This window comes from Coptis chinensis, chromosome 6, assembly GCF_015680905.1.
Source record: "Coptis chinensis isolate HL-2020 chromosome 6, ASM1568090v1, whole genome shotgun sequence".
NCBI lineage: Eukaryota > Viridiplantae > Streptophyta > Magnoliopsida > Ranunculales > Ranunculaceae > Coptis > Coptis chinensis.
The window spans coordinates 72,573,165-72,599,703 of NC_141461.1; the positions used below are offsets into that span (position 1 = coordinate 72,573,165).

At 36.4% G+C, this 26,539-nt stretch overlaps 1 protein-coding gene and 1 long non-coding RNA gene across 8 annotated transcripts; one reads left to right on the top strand and one right to left on the bottom strand.

The window, feature by feature from the left end:
* Positions 1-18,721: 18,721 nt before the first annotated feature.
* On the bottom strand, positions 18,722-20,226 carry LOC147494342 (uncharacterized). The gene is made up of 2 exons (XR_015199607.1): positions 19,857-20,226; positions 18,722-19,526 (listed from the first exon to the last, which is right to left on the bottom strand). It is a non-coding gene; the product is annotated as an uncharacterized LOC147494342 (long non-coding RNA).
* Positions 20,227-20,284: 58 nt separating this feature from the next.
* Positions 20,285-26,220, top strand: LOC147494343 (putative methionine--tRNA ligase). 7 transcript variants are annotated; one of them, XM_086568558.1, is made up of 8 exons: positions 20,332-23,780; positions 23,912-24,007; positions 24,109-24,192; positions 24,259-24,390; positions 24,904-25,076; positions 25,179-25,280; positions 25,473-25,539; positions 25,944-26,220. In XM_086568558.1, the coding sequence occupies exons 1-8, from the start codon at positions 23,549-23,551 to the stop codon at positions 25,973-25,975; spliced, it is 918 nt and encodes a 305-aa protein (XP_086424684.1). In that variant the 5' UTR covers positions 20,332-23,548; the 3' UTR covers positions 25,976-26,220. The 7 variants fall into 7 exon arrangements, with proteins under 7 accessions (XP_086424687.1, XP_086424684.1, XP_086424688.1 ...); XM_086568562.1 differs by having other exon boundaries at positions 20,332-20,534; positions 23,912-24,001; XM_086568555.1 differs by having other exon boundaries at positions 25,473-26,220.
* Positions 26,221-26,539: the final 319 nt, after the last annotated feature.

A 26,539-nucleotide genomic window follows, 5' to 3' on the forward strand; every position in this document is an offset into this window, starting at 1 on the left:
CATGAATCGACACTGTAGCCAATTCCTTCTCAATTTTGGAGACGAAGTTGGACTCTGAAAGAAGTCTATTTGTATTAGGAAACAAATGACAGTTTGGAATGCCTTTAGAGCTCATTGTAACCTCTATAAATAGAGGACCTAAGTGCCTCATGTCATTTTCCAATTCACTTATCTTCTTGTCTCCAGAACTTGAGGCAGAGAGAGATTAATAATAAAAGATCGGTTTTAACTAGTTGAGTCTTAATAAATTAGTCTTTCTAGTCTTATGTTCTTCGACTCTTCTTCTTCTCGTTCTTCATGTTCTTCCTTCTTTATGGAAGGCTAAACTTCTCCTTCAAGGGAGGAGATGAAGCCAGTGCTTAATGTTTAATGATTCTTCTGGTTCATGGTGTTCTTCAATTAGGTTAATTCTTTATGTTTTTAGTTATTAGTTCCATTGCCCACACCAGGGGATGGAAGTATAGAATAGGGTTTATGTTTTGCAATATTAATATCATGCTAGTGTTCTTTACTTTTCTTCTAGTAGTATAATTCTTTAGAGTTAGGGAAGTATTCTTTGTGTTGCCTTAGAAGGGGTAGCTCAGGGAGTGGCTGCCTAGGGGAAGTATTCTTTGTGTTTGCCTTAAGTGGTGATTCATTGAATGACCTCCCTATTAGGAAGTACTCCTTGATGTTGCTCTTGGTAATACATTGAATGGCTGCCCGAGCTTATATAAAAGGAAAGAAGATATTAATAACATAAACATAGGAACAACCTTAAGTAGAGTTAATTGTTAACGATGTTTCGTCAAAGAGGGCATCGGTACTCGCTCGATTGCTTAATTGTAGTCTACTTGTAAGAACAACCATAAAGCAGAAGGTCATAGATTAAAAGTATTGGTGGATTCTAATCTCTTGAATTCTCTCTCTTATAAATTTTCAATAGTTTAGTTAATTTAGTTTAGTTTAGCATTAGAATCTAAAATCTCTACAATCATAGTTTTTAATCCCTTAAACCCCCTTTCCAGTCCTGTCCTACAGATAACATACACTTAAAAGTGGAACGATACCCTACTCATCCTTTACTTATTGAGGGATAATTAGGTTTTGATATGCTTCTATTTTGTTCAACGACCATACACCATCTACATACACAAAAAGAGGCAAGGTCATTTGACAATCATCTCTGAGAACCAACCAGCTAGCTATAGCTTAATGGATTAGTCGGAATGTCATTTGCACTACAAAAGTCAGTGACATTAATTCGAACTGTCTGCACGTTCTCTGGGTCTTGCAGGAGAAAAGGTATGATTTTTGCATCCTCAACTTTTTGATAGCTGAGATTAGATGCATTGGTATAAATAATGCACCCTTCCCTACTTTGATTACAAAGATTATGATGCATTGGGGATGTGTTCCGAAGACTGATAGGATTATGTTGAAGTTGCATGCAAATCCACAGATTTATAAGGAATGTATTCAGTGGAAGTGGAAGTTGCCTGAGGATAGGGGTGTTGAGACGGAATCGGATGAGGATGATAAGGACAAGACGTCGTGTTTTGATGCCGGAGTTTGGGAAAAGGCTATTACGGATGAATCCCGTGCCTCCTTACTACATCGTGGCATGTGTTCTCTTAATACCATATATGAGGATCTTCAGACTAGGCAGATTACAATTCATTAGAATTTTGAGAAGATCAGTGATAGTCACCGAGATGTCCAGGCTACCATGGAGACTTTCGACCAACGTGAAGATGAGCATTGGGAATCCATGAATGCATTTATGGAGAAACAACGCAGATTCCAAGTAGAAGTTTTACGACGCTTGCCACCTCATGAGGGTTCTTTTTCTTGATGACTCTGTGAGGCATGAGCGTCGTCGATGCAGGACGGATGACTCTAGCCCATCCTCGTCTCGTGGCTAGTTTTATTGTATTATTGTTGTGTTAAGACCATTTTCCCTATTTTTAGTACATTTTGTTTCCGAATTGTTTAGTTAATTAGTTAATATTTGGATTCTGTATTTGTTAATTTTTTTTAATTTGAAGTTGTTTTAGTTTCCGGCATATGCTATGTTGTGGATTTATTTATTTGGCAATACCCTCAATCATATCCACGTATTTTTATCAAAATATTATTGCATTCTTGATAATGATCGGTTTATGTGAGTATGCTGCTAAATTACTGTCGCTAGAATTAGTTAGTGTTGTTTGGTGCAACCTCAAGGAGTCGTAATTAGATAATTGCTATTTTAATTCCAATAAAAAACTATTGGTTTGGTTTTGGAGTATGCCTCTTGTCTGTTTCTATTTTGGATTTAGAAATGTCTTTTTCCATCATGTTGCCTTAACTAGTTGAGAAACTTGTGGAACTTAGTAACTAGTCCTCTATATATACAAGGTTCACTCTTAACTTAACATCACACTTCTCACCTTGCATGTACCTCTCACTTTACATTTGATTTTCACTTCATAGCACTTCACATACACGGAGCGTGCACGCCCCTTGTTGTGCCTAAACTTAGAGCGCCCACGCCCCCAAAACACTAGAACTCTCATCAAGCAAGAGCATGACCGCACCCTTCCACATGTAATCTTGAGTGCGCCCACATCTTAACCTCAGCAGCCACTTCCAGTTCTGATTTTTTTTTGTAGGTTTTTCCGAGGTTGTTTTCCAGGAGTTCTTGAGTGTATTTGTTTGATATGAAGTCTCCTCGGATCATACCTTTGAAGATTTGTTCGCGAGTGACACATATGGATCTTGGTTCCACGACTTGATTATAAAGGCGTGATGGCAGCCTCTAATGGTAAGCTCCAATGAACTATATTTTCCTGCACTTACAACTTATTTTTATGATCATTGTACGTTTTTTGAAAGACCGGATGGAGAGCATGTGTTCTCTGTCACCATTGGCGATGAAATAATGGATTTAACCAAGTTCTTGTTGGCTTTCGCTCTTGGACTGTCTATGCTTGCTGAAATCTAAAACTCATGGGGCTATTGGGTAGATAATATGTATGTCTACAACTATGAGTTTTTGCATGAGACCTATGGGGTAGGGATTTTTCGAATTGAGGACCAAGGGCAATATAACGTAGCCCTTGGTAGCTTGTCCCTTAACGTGGGCAATGTTATATTCTTTATAATGCTAAATATCTTACGGGAATGACATTTTTCTTCGGCGAATGACGCCACTTGTAGCCTCTTCCTTGCTCTAGCTACGGGACGTATTCTCTATGACCTTCCCAAGGCCTTAGTTTATAGTTTAATTAGCACGAGCCCATAGTATGAGGCATAAGTATCTTCTTATGCCTGTCTTAGTTTGTCGAATAATGCTATGTTTCTTTCCTAATTTTTGTGCCCGTTTCACGGATTTGGTTGGGATTGACATTGTACGACCCACCAACTGCATTATACGCTCATTCCGTGTAATGACTTAGTAGGAGTGGAGGCTACAACCTAATTAGGTTGGCCCTTACACCCCTCCGACCAAGTGGCGCTTAACCTGTTAGCGATTATAGATGATAAATGGCGTGAGGCCTGGCAAATTATCATGGCATTGCAAGATGCCAAGGAACATATTTTCTTCATAGAAAAGGAGGACAATCTTTAAATGTTGGATATGAGGTAAGTTTACTTTTTGTTAGTGTCTGCTTATGTCACAAGCAATTTAATTCTTGTTAACCCCATAATGGGTGGAACTCATATAGAGTTACGTCTGTTTTTGTTTATCTATATTAGTATGTTCTAAATTTGTTTTGCAGGTGTTCTTCAATTTTCATACGTTTCCATGGTATTTCCTACCTTTCTTATTTTAATACTTTGAGGACAAAACATGTTCTTGTTTGGGGGTGGCATAGAAACACGCGTAAATTAAGGCACCTATTAGGATAATACATGTATAATATGCAATTTTTTTATATAGTAAAAAATTCAAAAAATTCAAAAATATAAATAAAAAGTTTATGATATACACTCAGGAATATTGGTATTGTTTATTTCTCTATGAAGATATAATAGTCTAGATATTTCACGTTAGCTCTTATATTAGAATAGTTTTTAAAAATTTAGGTTAATATGTAGGTAATAATCATTGCATCTTTCTATAAATATATTGCATGAGTATCTATGATTGTTTGGCAGTAAGTTTCTGAACTCTAGGCTAGAGTACTTGTTCTACAAATCCTGTGAGAATATAGCCTAAAGCCTTATATGAGTGAAATATTTGAGAAATGACACAAGGGAGAGGTAAATTCCAAATAGAGAAATCACACGTCCACTTGCTTGATCACTATACCATATCCTAAGCGAGAATTTAGGCCCTTTTTGGATCAATATAGCCAGAAATTCAAACCTATATGAAATTATTTTTGCTAGTCGCCCCTTTGAGCCTTTCTTTAGCCTTTCATAAACCGTAAATCCTTTACCCTTTTACAAAACAAAAATAAAAATCAAAATCAACCTACCCATTTTTGAATGAGTCTGAGAATAGAGATGAAATGAAAAATAGAAAAGAGAAAGACCTGTGAAACCAAGAATTTGTTAGTTGCATCAAATAAGAAAAAGAAATTTCCATCTAAAGAAAAATAAAATAAAATAAAAAGTTAGAACTCTAAAAACATAATCAAAAGAGTCAAAAGCCAAAATAATAAGAAAAGGAATCAAAGGAGTCAAATAGCTAAGGATGGAAACAAAGTGTAGAAGCAAAGTAAAGAATAAACTTTTCTCTAGTTACATAATATGAAGACTCTATCATCTCAGACTTGTTCTTTTTGAATATCTATTTCCTTCCTTCTTAAACCATCTCCTAATTCCCGCAACACCTAATAAAGACTTTTAGCTTAATTAGGAATAGGTTAGTGTGATAGTAAGTGGCAAATGTGTTTGATCGACTTCGTCTTCCTTGTGTGTCATTGAGATTGTAAGGTAAAGTGTGCCCACTGCACACTGGAGTGAGCGAAACTTGAGTGAAAAAATCAGAGTGTTTTTATCTTGACATATATGCAAGGACCTACTTAAGGATGCTATTCCAAAGTTTCAGAAATAGACTAGTTATTGCATTTCATAGCATAATTCATTATATATATATATATATATATATATATATATATATATAGATGATTGATTATTATGCACGTATTAGCTTAGATTTCAAATTGATTATTTTGTATTCATTGCTAGTAAGATGTATAGATATCTGAGAATAAAGTAGGAAACATTAATTTTATTTCTTAGTCGTTGTAGTATAGATGAAGTTTATGAGTACCTTCGCTGGAAAACTCTCACAAGGCTATAACTCGTCTACTAGGGAATTCCTAGTGGTTTAAGGTCTTACTGCATATGGTCAATGCAATTGCACTCGGTGAAAAGAGATTAGTTAGAACTCCATTTTTGGTCACTTATATTAATTTATCATATTTGCTTGAGAACAAGCAAAATGCTGTTTGGAGGTGGTTTGATAAGAGCCCAAAACTGTAGTTTTAACCCCTTAATATCATTACATTTAGACCAATTATGTTTATAATAACTAAGAGTTACTACTGTTTACGTGCTTTTGTGTATTCCAAGTATTGGAGTCGAATATGATAAGAAATATGTCACTTTTGCGAGATAAAGGAGCAAAGGTTGGTTGCTAAGAAGTTCTATGCTCAAAGGCCAAGATTCAAGGAGAAAAAGTCTTTTTAAAGCCCGGTTAAAGCTGAAAAGTCAAAGTCAACGCGGGCAAAAATAGAGCAGAAAAGTTATCAGAACTTCCGCAGGCCGTATCTTTAGACGTAGATCTCGGAATTGGGCTTATTATATGTCAAAATGACCGGCTCAGAAAGAGCTTTCTAATGGTCTAGGCCTTGACCCAATCAGAGGAGTAGAAATGGACGAAAAAGCTATTGCAGTAATTTCTAACAGAGAAACCCTTTTTGGACTTAAGTAATAAGGTTTTAGGCTTGATTTAATGGCCCAAAACATGGTGATAGGGTTATATACTAAAAGAATTACTTTTCTAATAACTCTAATTCTTTATATTTTGAATGAGAATCATATGGGCAAATGTTATGCATATTATATATATTATTAGTTATATGCATGTGTCTAATACTTTATGTTGTAGATGATATGGTGTGTGGTGACACACATAAAATCATATCATCAGTACCTTATAAAGTATAAGTAATCGTTCACAACCTAGATGGATTTAGACAAACCATTGGTACAGTTGTAGTATAATCTGGTATTAGTCTATCTTGACTATAGGATTACACTAGTACACTTTGTGTGTATTGAACATGACCAAGTGAGGTTGTTTCTCTTTATACTGACTATATAAGAGAACAAACGCCTCTGTTATTATGGATGTTTGTCCTCTTAATCCGGATATAATAACGGGCACTTACGTGCATTATACATTGCTTTAAATCATCAATGAGTGAGATTCATTTGTGAATCAACAAACTCGATGGATTGGGTAATGACATTGTATGTAAGGTGTGCTGTTGATTATAGAAGGAATCTGTGTCCTGCAAGAAGTCGGGCTGATGATGTCCCTTTGAAGAGCTCATAAGGATTGTCATGTAAACCCTGCAGGTGGATTTGATCCGACATGACAATGAGGTTGAGTGGTACTACTCAAGGACATAAGAAGTTGATTAATGTAGTTGTCAGTAACTTGACTTAATCAACTGGCATTCGATATCTTAAACACGGGGAGATTAACGAGTATATAATATGGAGCCCATAAACGCTGACACGTAATTTGGGATTAGGGCGGTAGTGCAACAATGGCCTTTAGTGGAATAAGCCATTTGTTGATGGACTTGGGCTGTGTGTTCTGGGTGAACATGGGAAGCCCAAGCCCGTCAGGAGGCCCAACCCTAATTTCTCCTCATGGTCCCTGTTGTAGCCTATATAAAGGAAACCTCTTTCTCTGGCCGTTTTCTACACAAGAAAAATCAATGTTTTGCTCAAGAAAAATAGATCCAAAATCGGTTCCATTTTTTAGAGTGATAGAGGCCAAATGAGAAAGGAGAGGTTGGTAGATTGTTTGCCCACACAACGTCCAATCTAAAGATAGGAATACAACAGAAGATCAAGAGGTTTATTCGGATTCATAGCTATTGGATTCTCAGAGTTATCTTAGCTGATTCTAAAGGTAAATTTCTAACCAAACTGTGACACCCCCTATTCCGCTGCGCGTGGGTGTTTCGTGGTTCATAGTAAAGCATTCGGAGAAACCATAACGGTTCCTACACATGGCTCCAAAGCCCATGCACGAAATTGTAAACCTAGCCCTCTCCTATATAAAGAAGACTAAGACCAAACTCTTAACACCACCTAGGAGTTAGTTATTATTTAGTTTAGACCTAGGTTTTAATTTATACAGCTTTTTCATTAGTTTTAAGTTAGTTGTTTGTTCTTCATTATTCCATTAGATTAATAAAATCCAAGTTATTATTCTTCATTATGTCTTCTTCTTATTTATATATTAATGATATTCTAATGACTTCTAGCTAAACCTCCATTAGAGGGGTTTGATGAAGCTTGATGAATACTTGATATGTTAATTGGGATTATTGTCTTTTAAAAATTTCACTCTAGTAGGTTAGTTGATTCGCCATGAGAATGGGTTGAACTTCCTCACATGCTAATTATTAGTTGGCAGAGATTGCCATGAGTAATTAGGGATCAAACACTTAATCTTTATTGGTTAGGATTGCAATAATCTACACTAGCATATTAGGGATACATCAAGTGGAATTGAATCCCCCTAATCCCTTCTCCATATTCACATCTTAGTATTAAATTGCTGTTAATATAATCTAGTTATCATAATTACAATCACCTTATTAGTATAATTAAATCCATTACTCTCATTATGTTTTGTTAGAATCATTAAACCTTGGAAACTTACATCTAAACAAAGTAGGAGTGGAACGAATTCTCTACTCCACATATCTCACGATAACTGAGAGTAGATAACTTTGATATAGAGTAGTAAATAGCTTTAGTTTTATGTAGTCATAGCATAATTAGTTAAGAGTAGGTAAAACTATTGTTTTACACATTATCAAGTACCCCTTCTCCCGCACCATCAGTGGGACCACATTTGACACAAGTATTCTCGCTGCTACGACCATGCTTTCTTCTGACATTAATGGGAATCGTAACGCCCTCACTATGAGCAACCATTTTTGTTCTTCCAATAACAATAGCACCACAACCTTCTCTGCTAACAAATTGATCTCTGCTAGCATTTATCTTTCTTACATCATTACTCGCTTGGTCTGGAGTACCTTGGCTTGTGCTGCCATGGTGTGGGTATGTTCTCAAACCCTGTTCACCTCCTGTAGTTGTTCTTCCAATAAATTTCCCACTACATCGGGCGCCCACACCAAATTGCTTTCTGTTTGGTGCTACATTCCTGACATATAGACTAAATGGGCAAATTCTTGGGCCAACGTGGGGTGTTCCAACCATGTGTTTGTATGACACACACCCCCACTAAATGTTATTCATGTCCCCTTATCGCAAAACATTTATGTCCGTCCATCGCCTCCTCTTAACCCATCAACACTTTCACCTCTCCCCACAAGTCCAGCAAGATTAGTAACTGATCCCCGTCCACCACCTTGTTGTTCAACTTCACAGCCTTGGTCATCGCTTCCCCCACTTTTCTCATCAACTTTAGGCTCTTCCTCATCAGTTCCACCGCCATCTAAATCATTGGTTAAGACAACATGTTCATCACTTGCGTCATCATCAGAATCATCCAACACAAATTCATGACCAGCCTCACCACCTCCTAGGTCATCCGTAATGGGGTACAACATGTAATCCTCCCAATCATCTTCCCTCCAGTTCTGTGAGTTTGGAAGTTGTTCTTCGGTAATCCGAATGACTTCCGGAAGACTTACAGATTGGTTACTAACTTCCGCTAAAGGTAGCTCTAGTATATATACACTTTTTCCCTATCAGATGGATCATTAAGTTCGAGAGGAATATGTTGGGTTCCCAACCCCGTTACAATAAATCTACCTTCATGTAACTCAAGAATAATCGGAAGGTACTGAAGTGGTATTTGCTCGATATCAAACTGTTCGGGTTCAGCTTCAACATAATCCAGCTTGTCGTAGTAAGACATTATATATCCTGTACAAGACATGATACATGTTAGTTCTTCATTTTATTTACACTCTTCTCAGACAATATAATATCAACTTTATTATTCAAATTTCATTGTCAATGAGTCTGAATATAGCCGCCAAATATCAAGATGGGAACTTTATTGTATCAACTGCCACTATACGCACATTTAATGTCTTGCTCGGGTTGTATGATGATTCAACTATACTCTTGTAATAACATTTAACAATTACTGTACAACCCCAATTTATTGTCCTTGTTTTCTTATTTGATGTTCCATGTTTAAAGTGGTGAGCTTTTACATCAAATTAAAGATACAACTTTGAACACAAATAAAGGGTGGTAGCATTAACTTCCACACAGACACCAACACAAACATTAGCCCATATTTAGTTGAAAACAATACAATATAATAATTAGGGTAATGTTTACAAGGTTAACATACCTTTTTCTGTAATTGGGCAATGACAACTTCAAACTTTGGTTTGGAAATTTGTTTCAAGCATGAAGCAGAAGAAGAAAAAATATCTAGTTCATTTTGCATAGTGTTTTATTGGAAAGAGGTCAAAATTGCTTTGAAATTGATGTTGGGCAAAGGTTCTTATTAGCTCCGTACATGAGAGTTGGCAAGCTTTTACATTAATTGCATGGATTAGACTTGATGACAGTTTGGTGATTTCACATGTAAACTTAGCAAATATGGGAGCAAATATTTACCCAATCCAGACTAGGTTATAATAGACATTGTCCTATTTACTGTTATCATATTTTAAAGGGATATTCACTTGGCTGTTTCTGGATTACAAACTTCATCCATAGATTGTTGTATACTTGTTTTGTGATGCCTCAGCAGGAAGTTTAGGTTCCCTAACACAGTATTCTCATATTGTACATCCATGTCATCCCATTCGCCAAATCTGTTTGGGACATTATGTTGTCCATGAGTAAGTTAATAATGGAAGTGGGTTCTCCGAGAGTCGAGGGCTTAGATATTCTCTATGGCAAGCACAATTTATTTGTCTACGAAACCGATATCATTTTCTGAAAGGAAAATAACCCAGGAAAAAAATTGGAACTGGCGTATGAGTGTATTCTTAAGCATAGACACTAATTAAAATAACTAAAATGTATTATGATAGATTCATCAGATAGTTCATCTTGAACATCAATCTAACATAATCGAGAACACTGATCTCAAGGAATTTGAGTGTTAAGTAGTGGTCCTAATTGAAACTTCCAAACTTAACTTGTGGTTTAGATCTAATTTAATGTCTGGAGATATGTATACAAAAAATTTAGGACTCTAAAATCCGAGGATTCAAAATAGGATCAAGCAAACAGAGTTTATAGAGGATACAAACTCATATTTAATAACGGCCGTACGATTGTGCTCAGGAAGTTGCAACTATTAAGGAAATAAAATCCGTGTTCGATGGATAATTTAAGGTTTCACGTAAGAGTCCTTACTCAGATACTGTCATAATTCACATAAACTGTGCAAATTGATTGATTTTATTAATATTTTAGGTAATATTGAGTTTTCTTAACAATTTAACATAAAATTTCAAAGGTAAATATAATTTTTATAAATATTGTGAGATATGAGCTAAAGTAGAGTAATACCGACGAGCTAATGCACGGGTTGTGTTTTAGGAAGCACATGCATGAAGCTCTTTATGGTCAATTGGTTCTTTCGAACACACATAAAAAACACGAAAAAACAATCCCAAGAAACAAACGGACCCAAACACAATTGCAATTGAACAACGAAATCACATGATCATTTGTAGCTATACAAATATGAATTTTTTTAGATAATTAAAACATACATTATTGACAACTATGCAATGTTTTGTTGAAAATTTTCAAATTGAAGACGATCATTTGAACAAGGCAACTGCAAGAAGCAAAAACAATTTTAATTGGAATCGTACATCAAATTGATTAAATTACTATGTATGTGTAAGTTAATATTTATTGTACGGGTTATAGGGACATATATTAAGAAAACATATAAACAAACTCAAAATTGTTAAGGTATTTAGAAGTTTTAGATTAGACTATGTTTTTGTAGATATGATCTCCTAACTATTTTAAACATTATCACAACTAATCTTAAAAATTAAAAAGTTGAATGTAACTTGCGAATAACATAGTTTATAAATGGTGAAAATATACAGTCCACAATTAGCCATTTTTGCGATAATATTTATAGTAGTTGGGAGATCATATGTTCAAAAAAAGTAGCCAAATCTAAAACTTAGAAATACCTTCAAAATCATGAGTTTGTTTACGTGTTTTTCTAATACATGTCCATAGAACCCCTCCCATATTTTATTTAAAATGAGATACCAACTTAGATTACCAAATTAAATGGCAATTTTCTAGTGTATATATAACATGTCAACAACATGAATAATTTTTTCCATGATGTACATTTTTTATGTGTCTAATGTGAATTTTTTTCTTCATCTTGGGTACTTGATAATTATGTTGAAATTTGCATATTATCTGGTAAATTTGATCTAAACATTGGTCACTTCAAGCTCTAAGCTTTTAAAGTGTGCAATTAATTAAAGTAAAGTGATAGTTAAAGGGAAGTTTCAAGTTTCTGGCTTTGAAACCGGTCAAAGCAACACCTAGTCACCCAATATTAAATACATATTTATTGCAAAGATAACATCAAGCTTTCTTCATAAAACATTTCCTTAGACGTCTGGGTTAATATCTCAACCACGACTCCATTTTCACAATCTTCTGCTTTCAGCAAAGGCAAAATCCTATCTTGAATAGGTCTCCCCCTTCCTTGATGGAAAGCACCGATGTCAAAGCTCTTCTGAGGCTAGGCAGCCCCTTCTCTCCTAAAGACAAGCACATAATGAAGTTGTTCACCGACTGCAAGCATAGAGAGTGTCTAATCATTGGTGAGGTCTTGAAACACTTGAGGGAAACTAAGGCGCAGATGGAACAAGAGGAAGAAGCAAAATAAGAGACGAAAAGTTTCAAAGGAAGTTAAACGTTGTTGCGATACCAACTTAGTTCTGAACTGGGAAAAGTGTCACTTCATGGTAAAGGAAGGGATAGTGCTGGGTCACCAAGTTTCAAAGGAAGGAATTCTAGTAGATCAAGCAAAAATGTCCACAGGAAGTAAGCATGTTGTTGAGAGATCAGTTTTGAGATGGAAACCTAAATGTTCACCACCTATTAGCTTGTGGGATTTACTCCCCATTGACCTTCAATGGAAGATTATTTCTATGGCTCGTGTAGGGTTCGGTAAAAGTTCATTTGCACATAAGAGGAGAGTGCATAAGCTAGGTTGGTGTAAGAATTGCCATTCTAAAACTTGTCTTGGGTTACAACCATTAAGAGAAAATTGTTGGTACAAGGTATACTTTTGTCAATCACCTGGTGAGAGAGACCAGAAGAATTCCTACAAAGTGAAACCTAGTGGGTGGGAATACTAGTCTTGAGGATCTGACTATAAATGACTCAAAAGTCTTGAGAATCTGACTTTAAAAGACTCATATTACGTCTTGGGGATCTGACGTAAAAAGACCTAAATTGATTTGAACTAATTATACTGATATTCGGCATCAATGATAATATCCAACCTTTTTCTCATCCATTTCATTTACTTATTTATACATTGAGGTCAATGCATGCATAAATAGGGGGAGGGTGTACTTGAGAAATGAATTTCGAAAATTAGTTTTCAAAAACAAAAATGTTTTTGTTTCTATATCAGCAACATAAGAAAAATGAATTTTAATGATGAGTCTGGAATATATATTCTATACTGCTTAGTGTTGAGTTTGATAGATGGTTGATATTATTGATTTCATTACCGCTTAGACTATTTATTATGCTCAGACATAGTTCTTGTTGATAAAATTCTTTATCAAGACACCACCATAGTACTTGGTCAGTTTTGTGTACTTTTGCTAGAAGAGAAATTTAACCCCTAGTAAACTGGAAGTAGATTTTTTAGACTTAACCCGTGAGACTTGAGCTTTATACCCATTCTTTGGAGAGTTCTTACGAAAAATCCGAGTCTTAGTGACTCAACATCTTTCAGTTCTCTATGTCGTTGTAATAGAGTCTCATTATTCGTTGATTTGGTTAATCACGAAGTGACATCAACTGGGGAGATAGCCATTAGGTCTTGTAGTTTATTCAAAACAGAGTATCATACTGATAAGTCAAGTAGTGAACCCATTCAGCCTTTATCCCACCTAGTAGGACCATCATGTTAAACCCTTTTGAGCCTTACATCAAGCCATTTCTTCCAAAACCCTTTATCCTTTACCCAACTCCAGACAAGGAGTATAGCCAAAAACTTTTATCAACCATATCCATATGTTTCTGAGTATACGAGGGGCACAAGGAGGAAGAAAGAGCACAAAAGGAAGATTACAAGGAAATATTAGAGAGATACAATGAAGATCATCATTCTGTTCTAAGTGAAAAAAGCTAGTGGAAAACAAGCATATCCAGTACTAATCAAGGATATACCACTTAGCTAAAAAAATAAATAAATAAAAAAAAGTTGAACAGAATGGATGGAAAAGCTAAGACAAAGGAAGAATTTTCTCTGCAATACAGAATTTGAAGTAATCTTCCAAAGAAAGAAGCAAAACCCTTAGTGTTTCAGAAACAACATTTGAATCCTTTTTACCTTTCCTTCATAAACCAATACCCAAGCCAAGTTACAACCTATGACTTATCACTACAGTATGGCACGAAATCTAGAATAGGTGAGAGGATACTAAAGTGAAGGACCCAACACTTCATATGTAATTGACATTCTTTCCATGAGACTATTGTCATCTAGAAGTCTGTTTTTCAAGGTAGTATGTGGGATGTCAATTCGTATTCATTATTCTTTTCCCCACATACATGAGGTAAAATAGTAGACCATCTTCTGAGAGATTCTTTTATGAAAGTATGACCGATGAGGATTGAAAGTCAAGATTATCTGTCTAAAGGTAAACTAGGGATTCCGTTTCTTGGATAAGAAAGTATAGGAGATTGACTAAGTACACACATAAGCCTTGATTGAGAATTTTGTCAATTTTTACTATCTTCCATCATAATCTATGAGTCTTTGCAGCAATGAAATTAGCAATGGAGACCGTCTATTAGAGTAAGCACTAAGTGGGTAAGGAATTTCTCTCTCTGAAAAATACTATCATTCTTGAACATACTATTGATTGATTTTGTGGGTATATCACCTGAAAACTCTCACGAGACTATAACTCGTCCTTTTTGGGGAACTTAAAGGTTTAAAGCTTTGTTAGATATGGAAAATGCAATCGCGATGCCTGCGAAAGTGAGTTAGGATTTTATTTTTGTTATTAGGATGTGATTTTGATCACTTATCTATTTTTTATCTTATTTGCTAAAAGACTAGCAAAAGGCTAGTTGGGGGTTGTGATAAGTGCTCAAAATATGTATTTTATGCCTCTTGTTTAGCCATCTTAGTAGACTAATAGTGTTTGTAAGTTATATTTTATGATTCTACAGGTGAAAAAGAGAATTTTGTAGAATATTAGAGAAAAAGGGGTGAAACGAAGCAATTCGGAGCATTAAGGATTACATGGGAAGCCCGTGGACAATCATGGAGAAGGCCAAGGAATTGAAGCTATTAAAGATGCGACTTGGACCTATTTTAAAGCCTATTTGGAACCCCAAGGCAAAAGGATTCGTTGCTTGGACCAAAGCCCGCAAAAGAGGATAGAAGGATAGAGCAAAATAGGGAAAATCGACTTCCACGTCTGGGACACAAGGATCGTGCGTCTAGACGGAATGCTCGCATCTGGGACGCATGGATCGTGCATCCAGACACAATGCTTGCGACTGGGACGCAAGGATCGTGTGTCCAGACGCAATGCTTGCGTCTGGGTCGCAAGGATCATGCGTCCAGACGCATGAACCGACACTGTAGCCACTTCCTTCTCAGTTTTAGAGATGAAGTTGGACTCTGAAAGAAGTTGATTTGTATTAATTAGGAAACAAATGGCGGTTTGGAATGTTTCTAGAACTCATTGTAACCCCTATAAATATAGGATCTAAGTGCCTCATGTAACTGGCCAATTCACTTATATTCTTGTCTCCAAAACTTGAGGCAGAGAGAGATTAATAATAAAAGATTCGGTTTTCACTAGTCGAGTCTTAATAAGTTAGTCTTTCTAGTCTTATGTTCTTCGGCTCTTCTTCTTCTCGTTCTTCGTGTTCTTCCTTTTTTATGGAAGGCTAATCTTCTCCTTCAAGGGAGGAGATGAAGCCGGTGCTTAAGGTTTAATGATTCTTCTGGTTCATGGTGTTCTTTAATCAGGTTAGTTCTTTATGTTTTTAGTTATTAGTCCCATTGCCCACACCAGGGGATGGAAGTATAGAATAGGGTTTATGTTTTGCAATATTAATATCATGCTAGTGTTCTTTACTTTTCTTCTAGTAGTATAGTTCTTTAGAGTTATGAAAGTATTCTTTGTGTTGCCCTAGAAGGGGTAGCTCAGGGAGTGGCTGCCTAGGGGAAGTATTCTTTGTGTTTGCCTTAAGTGGTGATTCATTGTATGGCCGCGATATTAGGAAGTACTCCTTGATGTTGCTCTCGGTAATACATTGAATGGCTGCCCGAGCTTACATAAAAGGAAAGAAGATATTAATAGCATAAACATAGGAACAACCTTAAGTAGAATTAATTATTAACGATGTTTCGTCCAAGAGGGCATTGGCACTCACTCGATTGCCTAATTGTAGTCTACTTGTGAGAACAACCATGAAGCAGAATGTCATAGATCAAAGGTATTGGTGGATTCTAATATATTGAATTCCCTCTCTTATAAATTCTCAATAGTTTAGTTAATTTAGTTTAGTTTAGCATTTGAATATAAAATCTTTACAATCATAGTTTTTAATCCCTCAAACCCCCTTTCCAGTCCTGTCATTCACATAACATACACTTAAAAGTGGAACGATACCCTACTCATCCTTTACTTATTGAGGGATAATTAGGTTTTGATACGTTTCTATTTTGTTCAATGATCATCATCTATCTACATCATCACACACAGTTAGGTTAAGAGTTGCATCATGGAAGTACTTGTAGAACCATATCTCTAAAAGAATAGTAACCCTCCAATCTGTGGTTGCTTAACACCACACTTTTGTTGCGAAAAGCCTCGTCTAACACACACAAAAATTTACAGTATACGGCTCCACAAAAATCAATCAAATGTAGTTCATGCAAGTTCAAAAAATGGCAAGATATCCAAGACAAATCATGGAATGACCACTAGGGAAAAACATGTTTGCCATGAAATACATACGCAAAACTTTGGCATACTCATCGACATGTTGTGACCATCTACATAATCAAGTGCTAAATAGTCTACTAAAACATGCAACGCAGTATCACTCTCCAATGGCGCCATATATGTAGCCTTGATGCCATAAGTCCTAATACCAATACTATATATCATAAAAATTTGCAGCCAACCAAGGGAAGAAATGACTCATTTTCTCAAAAATCTTATAAGCATTCAACTATTCCGATAGTCATTCTAGATATTATAGAAAAATCTAGTGGAGTGAATCCCAACTCCCATTGAGGAAAGTGAAAAGTATGGGTGGCCGGTGTCCCACCATCTCTCAACCAAACCAGATCACACTCACATCGGTCTTACTATATCAACTAGCAAACCAAAGGGCATCTCTAACATGGTCGGTAAAGCGCTTCCACATTGTTTAACCAATTCTACCACAATCAAATTGAACGTGGAGTGCACCTAAGATGAAAGGCTATATGTACTGTCCCTGATATACGCGAAATTAATCTAAATTTAAAACAAATAAATGCATGTATTAACTGATTAAACAATAATTATAAATAAACAAACATACCTGGTTGTGCAAAACTACACTTGACACATGGCATGGGTCCCTGCTAGCTAGACACCGATCTCAAATGGCTGGAGTCCATTAGAGCGACAGGAAACTCACAGTCAATTTGCTGATACTGAATATATATAATCGATCGTCAACACCCTCATTTCTCCCTCTCTAGTTTCCCTATTTCCTTCTCCAATGTTACCAACTGCATTGTCTAAATCTGACAATGGATTATCCCAAATGAAATATTCGCCACTGCTTTCTCCTCCATCACCTGTCCATTCTACTTCTCGATTGTTATACAAATTCATTTATTTTTCATAGCAAACTAGAAATCTAAATAAATTAATATAGTGGTTGCACTTGAACCGGCGCTCGACTTTTATTTTGGTCCTAAGTGCGAGCACGCGACACTTTAAGTGTTGCATGATAGTTGAAGTGGCGCGCGACAAGTAAAATGGTGTGTGCGTAAGGCCTACACAATCTTGCAATTTCTATTTGCATCCCATTTAGAGTTTGTCATCAGATTAATTTGTGAATAGAATTTGTCATTTTTGTTCACAAATCCCCTAGAGATCGATGCTCTAACCTAACCTAGGCTAGGCCAATATATGCAGGGCCGGCCCTAGGCCCATGTAAGTCTAGGCCTTGCATAGGGCTCCCAATGTAAAACCAAAATCAAGAGCCCCATTCAGCTTTAAAAAGCCCACTACTATATATGTTCAAAAACTTTAAAAAAAAAAAAAAATAACCGATCCGATATAAAAGCACATTATTTTATTCGAGCCTTTCTTCAATGCGCATATCATCCAGTGGGCTCAATGCACAGATATCTGCCACTCGTTTTTCAGTTTTTCAATCTTAAATAAAAAAGAAAAAGAAAAAAATACTCGGGCATAACCCATTTTGTGTGGGGTGGACCCTAAAAAAAAATTATTTTACAAATTTGCCATTGACAAAAAAAATTACTAATTTGTGTTGGGCACTCCCTACCTACATCAAAGGTAACTTGTTGCAACCTCCTATTGCCCTTATCCTAAAAGAACCCTTTCCAAAAAAAAAAAAAAAAAAAACTAATTCCAAAAAACAATTCTCAGTCCATGAACTAGAGAGTTCCAATGGCCATATTCTATGAGATCACTAACAGTGGCATTCTCTGGTAGATTGATGGTATTCTTTGCCTCATGGTTGTACCAAAGAGGCTCGTTTAGACACCAAATATTAAAAGAAGTTGACTCCTTTGCATCGAGGAATATATTTTTTGCTGTCCAACCTATGTTAGTTGAAATGTTGAATCTATTAACAGCACTGTATATTCGTATGCACTAACGCTGAGGCATTCATCCGAGTCAATAAAACAGATGACCACCGATCAAATTCAACTTTGTGAGTCAACAATTTCGGTTTCTATGCAATATTAAATGGGCGGAGACAACACTTCTAGAAATCTCGTAGAACCATAAGAAGTGATATCAATCATGCAATTTTGATTCCATTATATTTGGAACCAAATCAGTTGGGAGGCAGAACAACAAAATTGATCTCATCCTGAGTCCCATCTACTGATACCACCACTTGTCTGTAATCTGTATACTATAATGGTTCATTGAAGTTCAAATTGTGAGAAATAATTTAGAGACATCAAAAGGTGTAATGTACAATGTGATTTTAAGGTTTTTTGCAAAAGGAAAACAAATACATGAAAAGGAAATCAATGTAGTACTAGAAACTCCATTGTATTCAGCCATTAGTATTCGGCATCAAAATTCACAATAGCATATCTGAACAGTTCAGTTTGCTTTCTTGCATGCTCTAGGACACGAAACCTAAGCAAGAGGAGCTTAATAAACAGATTAAAGCACATAAATTCCAGCTGTAACTTTACAACACTAGAAGAACAAAGAAGAAATTCTTCTCATCAATGACATTCTATGCACAATAAAACTCTAACAAGTCAATGTGAGTTTGGCATCGATGTTTTTCAGAGGATACCTGAATTACAATGCACAAAAAATTGTAGTTCAGATGAAGATCTCCACCTCGCCAAGATTCCTCTGATGAGGTCGTTGATACTGTAGTTTTTGGAAGGATACCTGAATTTTACAATCTGATGAAGTCAGTAAAAATGCTAGGATCACAACTAGCATTCAGTATCTCTGCCTCTGGCCTCGAGCACTTTCTGGCACAATCCGAACGACGAACCAATGGAGACAAGAAATGAAATGAGTCTGCGACCTTACATCTTCATAGCACCCTATGGCATGTTATTGCACGGTGCAAACCAACTCTTCTACTCTGCCATTCATTATGATATTGGAGGAAATTTTTTCTAGTTCTTCCTTCTTAGCAGATTCTGCCCTTTTCTTCTTTGCAGCTCGGATTTGATCTGCCAATGACAATTCTTTTCTCGACTTCTCCCTTTTAATGAACTCTAAATCAAGTTTCTCAATAGCTGGTTGACGGCTAGTTGGCACATCTCCAGGAACACTAACTTGACCATCAATGGACTTCTTCTGGCGAATCTAATACACATAAATATACCAACAAGCATGTGATTAACAATTTTACACGTGAAGCTAAAAGTAAATGACGTACTAGCACAGTAGCAGTGCTGACAAAGATCAACTGTTGCAAAGATTAACCAATTGGATGACAGAGAGAGAGAGAGATAGACACCACTCTATCTAGCAGGTAAACTTTTATAATGTAAGATCTACTAACCGGCTACGGGGTCCCTAGATACCATTTTTTATGTGAAATGCATGACAACATAAAGTTTTATAGAAGGCAGCTTCATCTGTTCCTATAGACCATGAATCGGATAAATCATAAATGGTGTTTCTAAAGTCTACCTTGGTTATTCTTGCCTTTAGTTTTAAGTCTTTGGAAATCAGCATTTGTTTTTTTGGTTTTCTCTGTCTTCTTCTCTTAACTTCTCCTTCAAATTTTGCTCTTTCTTCCTTCTCTTTCTTTTGTAAGGCACGCCTAGCCATCCTTTCTGCTCTTTCCCTTGCTGCTAATAACTTTGTTATTTCCTTCGCCTTTTCCTCGTCAGCAGCCAACTTGAATCATTTTCACAAACACGGAGACGAAGGATGTAACGTAAAGAAGGTAACTGGTTATTTCCGGGTTTTTTTATCGGCCTTTGGTGATGGGGTCTGCCCAAAACTCTAGGTTGCGCCCAACACAATTACGGACCCCAAATTGGACTGGAGTCTGTCCAACACAAAATGGGGTCTGTCAATAAGAGGACCCAATTGTTTACCGAAGGAACTGGTATCAACAATATCCAAAAACATTTGTATCAAATTTGTCCTCTGTATCAACCGAAGGAACTGGTATCTACCATTTTTTTCTCCAACTGACTCGCGAACTTCTTCTTCGCTCTACTCTCAACAGAACAGAAAAGCGAGTTCATATCTTCTCTTTTTTGCTCCTCTCTCAAATTTTCATATTGTTTCTCCTGGTATCTCTCACGCACTACACTCATTCTCTCTCTTTTTCAATTTGTTATCTTTTCAAGTGCATGGGTATGATCTTCTTCCTCTATTGTTTTTTTTATTTCGATTTAATTTCAGTATCATAGGATTTTTAGAAGCCCAATTTTTTCGCCCAATATATTTTGCATGAATTTAGTTTGTTTCTATATGTTTTACAACAATGTAGATTGATTGTTTTTAGTGATTGATTGTTTTGCGCGCTTAATTTATATCCAATTGAGCATTTGCTTTGGACTTTAGTTAATTCATCTAACCCATGTTGTTTGAGATTTGGATAGTTGGTATAAAGAACCAATTAGTTAGAAGTTATTGTTGTATGGCTTTCATGTAGAGTTCACCACCTCTTATTAAACTGTTTGGTTTGAGGTTGGTGAAATTAGTTTAACGGCATATATGTTATATTAGTTTGAGTTCAAGGACTTCTTGTTGACTTCTCTTATATGATTTACTTGGTTCTCTTATTCCTTGCAATTGGGAAGGTCTATAGTAGTAGGGAACTAGATTAAATATTTGGCATTTGTTACAGCCTTAGTTTAAATATTGCATACTTGTTTAGAATTATGAGAACCCTTGACCAATGATTGCCCTGATTTGATTTTGAGCGCAATCTTATCATAGTTAGAGTTAGTGTTGGGTCGGGACAAACTACATAAAAAATATAGTAATTTGTGTCTATTTTCTTATGAATAATGTTTCATTGCATTTGGACATCAGAGTTAGAAGATATGCTTGGTCGAAAATGGGTTGGTCAAATTGTATTTTTTAATAATGAATTATGGTGTATCGTGTGGAAGTCGTATTGATATTAAAAGATGAATACTATAATTATATTTTTCTAAGATCAGGTGATCTATGTCTACTTGTCAGAGCATCATTAGTAATTTGTTCTGAGAGTATCTACTTATAGAATTTTATAATGTTCCTTTAATTGTTACATTGATTAGGTGATGGTGCCTACCTTTAATGAAGATGATGAGTGGGTTAGAAATGTTCGTCTTGATGCATGCCCTGACGAGGAAAGTAATTGTTTTGACATTGAAACAGATATTTGTGTAGAGGCAGTCATTGTAAACTTAGAAGACATACATACATCAGATGGCGAAAGTGAAGGAGAAGATGAATCTTTTGAAGAAAGGGATAAAAATGAAAGAGAAGAGGTAGGAGGGTGTGATAAAGAGGATATGAATTCTTTTATTCTGCTCGGTGCGAGGGAAAATGGAGAAGGTACAGATTGTGAAGACGAGAATGCAATCATGTTCTCTATACATTTTAAAACTAGTGGCGAGGCTTATGACTTCTATAATGAGTATGCCAAATTTGTTGGATTTAGTGTTCGCAGGGGTATCCGTAGATTTAATAAAGATGTTGAGCATAAACAAAGATTTATGTGTTCGTGTGAAGGTAAGAGAGATAAGAAATATTTTGTCCTAACCTAACTCAAAAAAAAAACCACAGAGGGAGACTCGATGTGGGTGCCTTGCTAATTTTGAAGTGATTTTAGATGTTAAATCCAAAATGTGGATTGTTAGTGGTTTTTTTGGAAAACACACTCATCCGCTTGCGTCCTATCCAAGCTCAATGTTTGGTCGATCACATAGAAATGTGGGTAATGAGGATGCAACATTAGCTACAAGTCTAAAAAATGTGGGCATAAGAACATGTCAAGTGATGGATTTTTTTGTGAGTAAGGCTGGTGCTTTTTGGAAAGTTGGATATATAAGAAAAGACCTTTATAATCGGATCGATAGAATGAGGAGAATTCAGTATATGAATGGGGATGCTAGTACACATCTTACCAGCATGAAGAACAGGTCAAAAATTGATCCATCATTTTTCTACGATCAGTTGATTAGATTGTTTTGAGCTGATTCGACGTGTCTCTTAGATTACTATTGCTTTGGCGATGTGTTATTGTTTGATTCAACATACCGGACAAATCATTACAAAATGCCAGTTGTTGTGTTTGCTGGAGTGAATAACCATAGGCAAACTATAGTTTTTGGTTTTGCAGTTATGACGAGTGAGTTAGAGGAGTCTTACATCTGGGCTTTAAAGTGCTTTCTACAAGCTATGGGCAATAAGCCACCAATGTCGGTCATAACTGACGGTGACCATGCAATTCACAAAGCTATCAAAGTTTGCTTACCTAGTGCCAAACATCGCTTATGTGTGTGGCACATTCTCAAAAATTCCAATAGCAATTTTCAAAAGACTTTTGTTCGCTCATGTTCATGAAGTGTTCTTAGGAAGTGTTTGAGCAAAAATGGAAGGATTTGTTAGAAGCACACGAAGTCAATGACCACGAGTGGGTGAAGAAGATATACATGAAAATGATGATGTGGGTAGAGGCATATCTCCATGGCACGTTCTTTGGTGGTTGTAGAACCAACCAACGTTGTGAAAGCATAAACTCTGTTATACGGCGTCACGTGAAGCCCGGTATGAGAATGGTTGAACTCTATAATAAATTGGAATTGGCACTTGAAAAGATTCATCACCGTGAGCATGAAGAGGAACTGATTACTTTGACAACCAAGCCAATAATTGAGACCCACTTGATGGGGTATTCAAATCAGGCAGAATTAGTCTACACACGGGCGGCTTTTGATGTGTTTAATAAGCAATTGCAGCAAGAAGCGATGTACATTGTAGATTCGAAAAGGGGTCGAGGTGACAATATTCTTTCCTACACTTTGCGTTGTCATTTGAGTAGGGGCCGCAAGTCCATTGTGCAGTACAATGTTGTTGATCAAAGCGCCAAATGTTCTTGTGGTCTATTTGAATCTTGCGGTTTTCCATGCAGACACATCTCTGTTTTCAAAAATGAAGATGTCCACAAAATGCCCTCTAGTTGCATATTAAGGAGGTGGACGCAACATGTGAAATTGGCTATTCCAGTTGTTCTTCCTAATATTGTGCACAGGGAAGCTGCTTATGCCATGCGTTACAGTGAGCTTATGGGGATTTGCAAGAACATATGTATAGGGGTTGCCAAATCTGAAGGTGCTAGTGGATAATTTAAAGATTTCCTAGCTGTTTATATTATGTCAAAGGAGACCCCATTAAGTGGTGAAAGAAACAGCCAAGTTCCCATTCAGGAGCCATTAGATACTTCGAGAGATACCACCCATTTTGAATTGATTCGGGATCCACCCCATGCAGCACCCAAGGGTCAACAGGAGAAAAAACTTAAAGCACACAATGAAACAACAAAGAAAACTTGTGGCCTTTGTGGTGTTAAAGGGCATACAAGGCTCACATGCCCAGAAGTTGGGGGTAAACATCACTTTAATTTTTTCAGTACTAGTATCTATATACTCATAAAATCTAGCTGTAAATGTGTTGCACTTATAGTATTAAAAAATTCTTGATTTTATTAACTACAATTTCATTTGTGTTGTGTACAGGTCCAAGTACAAACTTAGATCATTTAGGGAAATGTGCTCGATCAGCCGATTTGAGCGAAGAAGAGGAGATACATCACTTTAATTTTTTCAGTACTAGTATCTATATACTCATAAAATCTAGCTGTAAATGTGTTGCACTTATAGTATTAAAAAATTCTTGATTTTATTAACTACAATTTCATCTGTGTTGTGTACAGGTCCAAGTACAAACTTAGATCATTTAGGGAAATGTGCTCAATCAGCCGATTTGAGCGAAGAAGAGGAGATACATTCTACAAGTGGTAAGTACTGTCTTTTGCTCAATTTTGGTTTACAGCGCATTAATTCTCAAATTTGTTCTAATATAGGTGCATGTGGTTTTGTTGCTACGGAGAATTCTGATAAAAGGAAAGGGCGATCTCGAATCAACAGGTGTGGAAACTGTCATGAAGCAGGGCATACGAAGCCTAAGTTTCCATGGCCTATACCTAAATCACAAGGTTGTGTCGTGCCCCTACTCATTTTTTCTCCTATTGTAGTCTCACATTTCTCCCGTGACACACACTTCATATTTCAAAGTCAGTAAACTTAACATCAACACAAGAACCCACAGTTTCCACTAGACTGGAAGGGCTTAGGACTACCCCTGGTCGACAACTTTCAAATTGAAGATTAATTTATTTTGATTTTTGTTTCATTGATCGTTATTGTCTAGATAGCAACTATTGTGCACTGTGCCCGAACATTCTATAGTCTCTTTCTTTCTTTAAGCAACTGATTGTAGCAGAGAAAACCACCTTCTTAACCTAAGCAGGTGGTTGTTTTTCCTTACTAACCTTGATTGTACTGGTCCACTCCTTGTTATTGTTCGTTTAGCTGGTTGTGACCATTTAAACTTTCCTTTTTCTCGTGATCAGACCACTATTTTTGCATTTCCTATGTGCATCACTTTGGTTTATTTTATCATTTCTGTGTCTTTTTTGCAAATGTATGACAAAAATGAAAATTTGCAGCTGCACCAGAAGTTTCCATTACTACACTCGATATACGTGTTGGCATAATTACAGACGTTAAAAAGCATCCAGATGTTGATTCTCTTTATGTGCAAGAAATAGATGTGGGTGAAGAAACCCCGAGGACGGTTGTTAGCAGCCTTGTCAAATATATCCCTCTGGAGGAAATGCAGGTATGTCTGTTTAAGATATAATTATATTTTCACAATGCTCATAAACTTTTAGTTGAAAATGGCGGCTATTCATCTACTTTCCTAATGATATCTCATTTGCAGAATCGGAAGGTTTGCATTCTTTGCAATCTAAAACCAGTGAAAATGAGGGGTATTCAGTCACATGCAATGGTTTTAGCTGCTTCCAACGATGATCATACTAAAGTAAGCACTATTTCATCTAGTATAGAATTACTTGTAACATTGATATCCTGATTTTCTCTAGTGACATGCTAATTGTGTAAAAGGAGATAAATACAATAATAGTACTGTTCCGAACACAGCAAAGCATTTGCTTTCACGATAATTACTGGATACTGCTCTATCAAACTATTAATGAGTATCCATCTTTTTCAGGTTGAATTAGTTGATCCACCCCATTCTGCTTCTGTGGGGGAGCGCATAAAGTTTCCTGGATTTCAAGGTGAACCTATTAATGGCTATGTCAACCTGAATGTTTTTGAAAAGTTGCAAGCAAATCTCCACACAAACATGGAGCTAGTAGCTTGCTATAAATATGCGCCCTTCACCACATCTACTGGTGTATGCAAAGTTTTGTCCATTTGTTCCAGAGCTATAAGGTAGATAAGACCCACAAGATCTGCTACCATTTCACCTGAGCCAACAAAAGGATTCTGGTTCAAGTTCATTGACTTCTTACATGCCTTTATGTCAAGTTCGAAGGAAACACCAAATCAGTTGGTGCCTTTGACAACAACCTGCAACTGTTTCACTTCACTCCCTTAGGCACTGTGGTTCTGACATAGGGTTTGGGTATAAGGGTCCTGCAGTGCCTTCTCTAATGGTTATCTTTTCAATTGTTTTCAGAACTAGATCAGGAGGTTGCCTCTAGTTCATAAGTGGTTGATTCGTCATCGGACAAGATACAGTGGAAGCGCAACTCGGGCTAGTGATTGTTTTGTTGGATTGTGTCCATTTTAGAATAATAGACTACGCTAAAAATTCAGTTAGTCTGAAAGACTTATAATTTTGCTGCACTGTAGTCATTGTACTAGTATTACTTTTAGTTAAGCGGACATTATTTGCTATGTTTGCTCATGCTTCAGTCAGTTTAGCGAATAAATTTATTCTTATGTTCTTGTTTTGTTGTTTGTCCACCCTCCAAACATTCATCTGTAAAACCTCTTCTAATTTCAGCCTTACTTCACGTGTTGTTGGGTTCCTAAGCTAAAGAAACTGTCAATTTAATTTGTAAAAAGGGAAGGGACTTTCTTTGGTTCTTCTCTGTGCTGGTTTTTACCGGCCTTCTGTAATGCCAATCTAATTTGATGTATGGTTGTAGCTGTAGGTAATAATCTAGAATAACGTGATATGACAGTGTCCAAGCGAATGTGAATAACTTTACGAGACAACGAGGAAGAGTTCAATTTAGCAATCACAACTGATGATATTCTTAGAGCTTT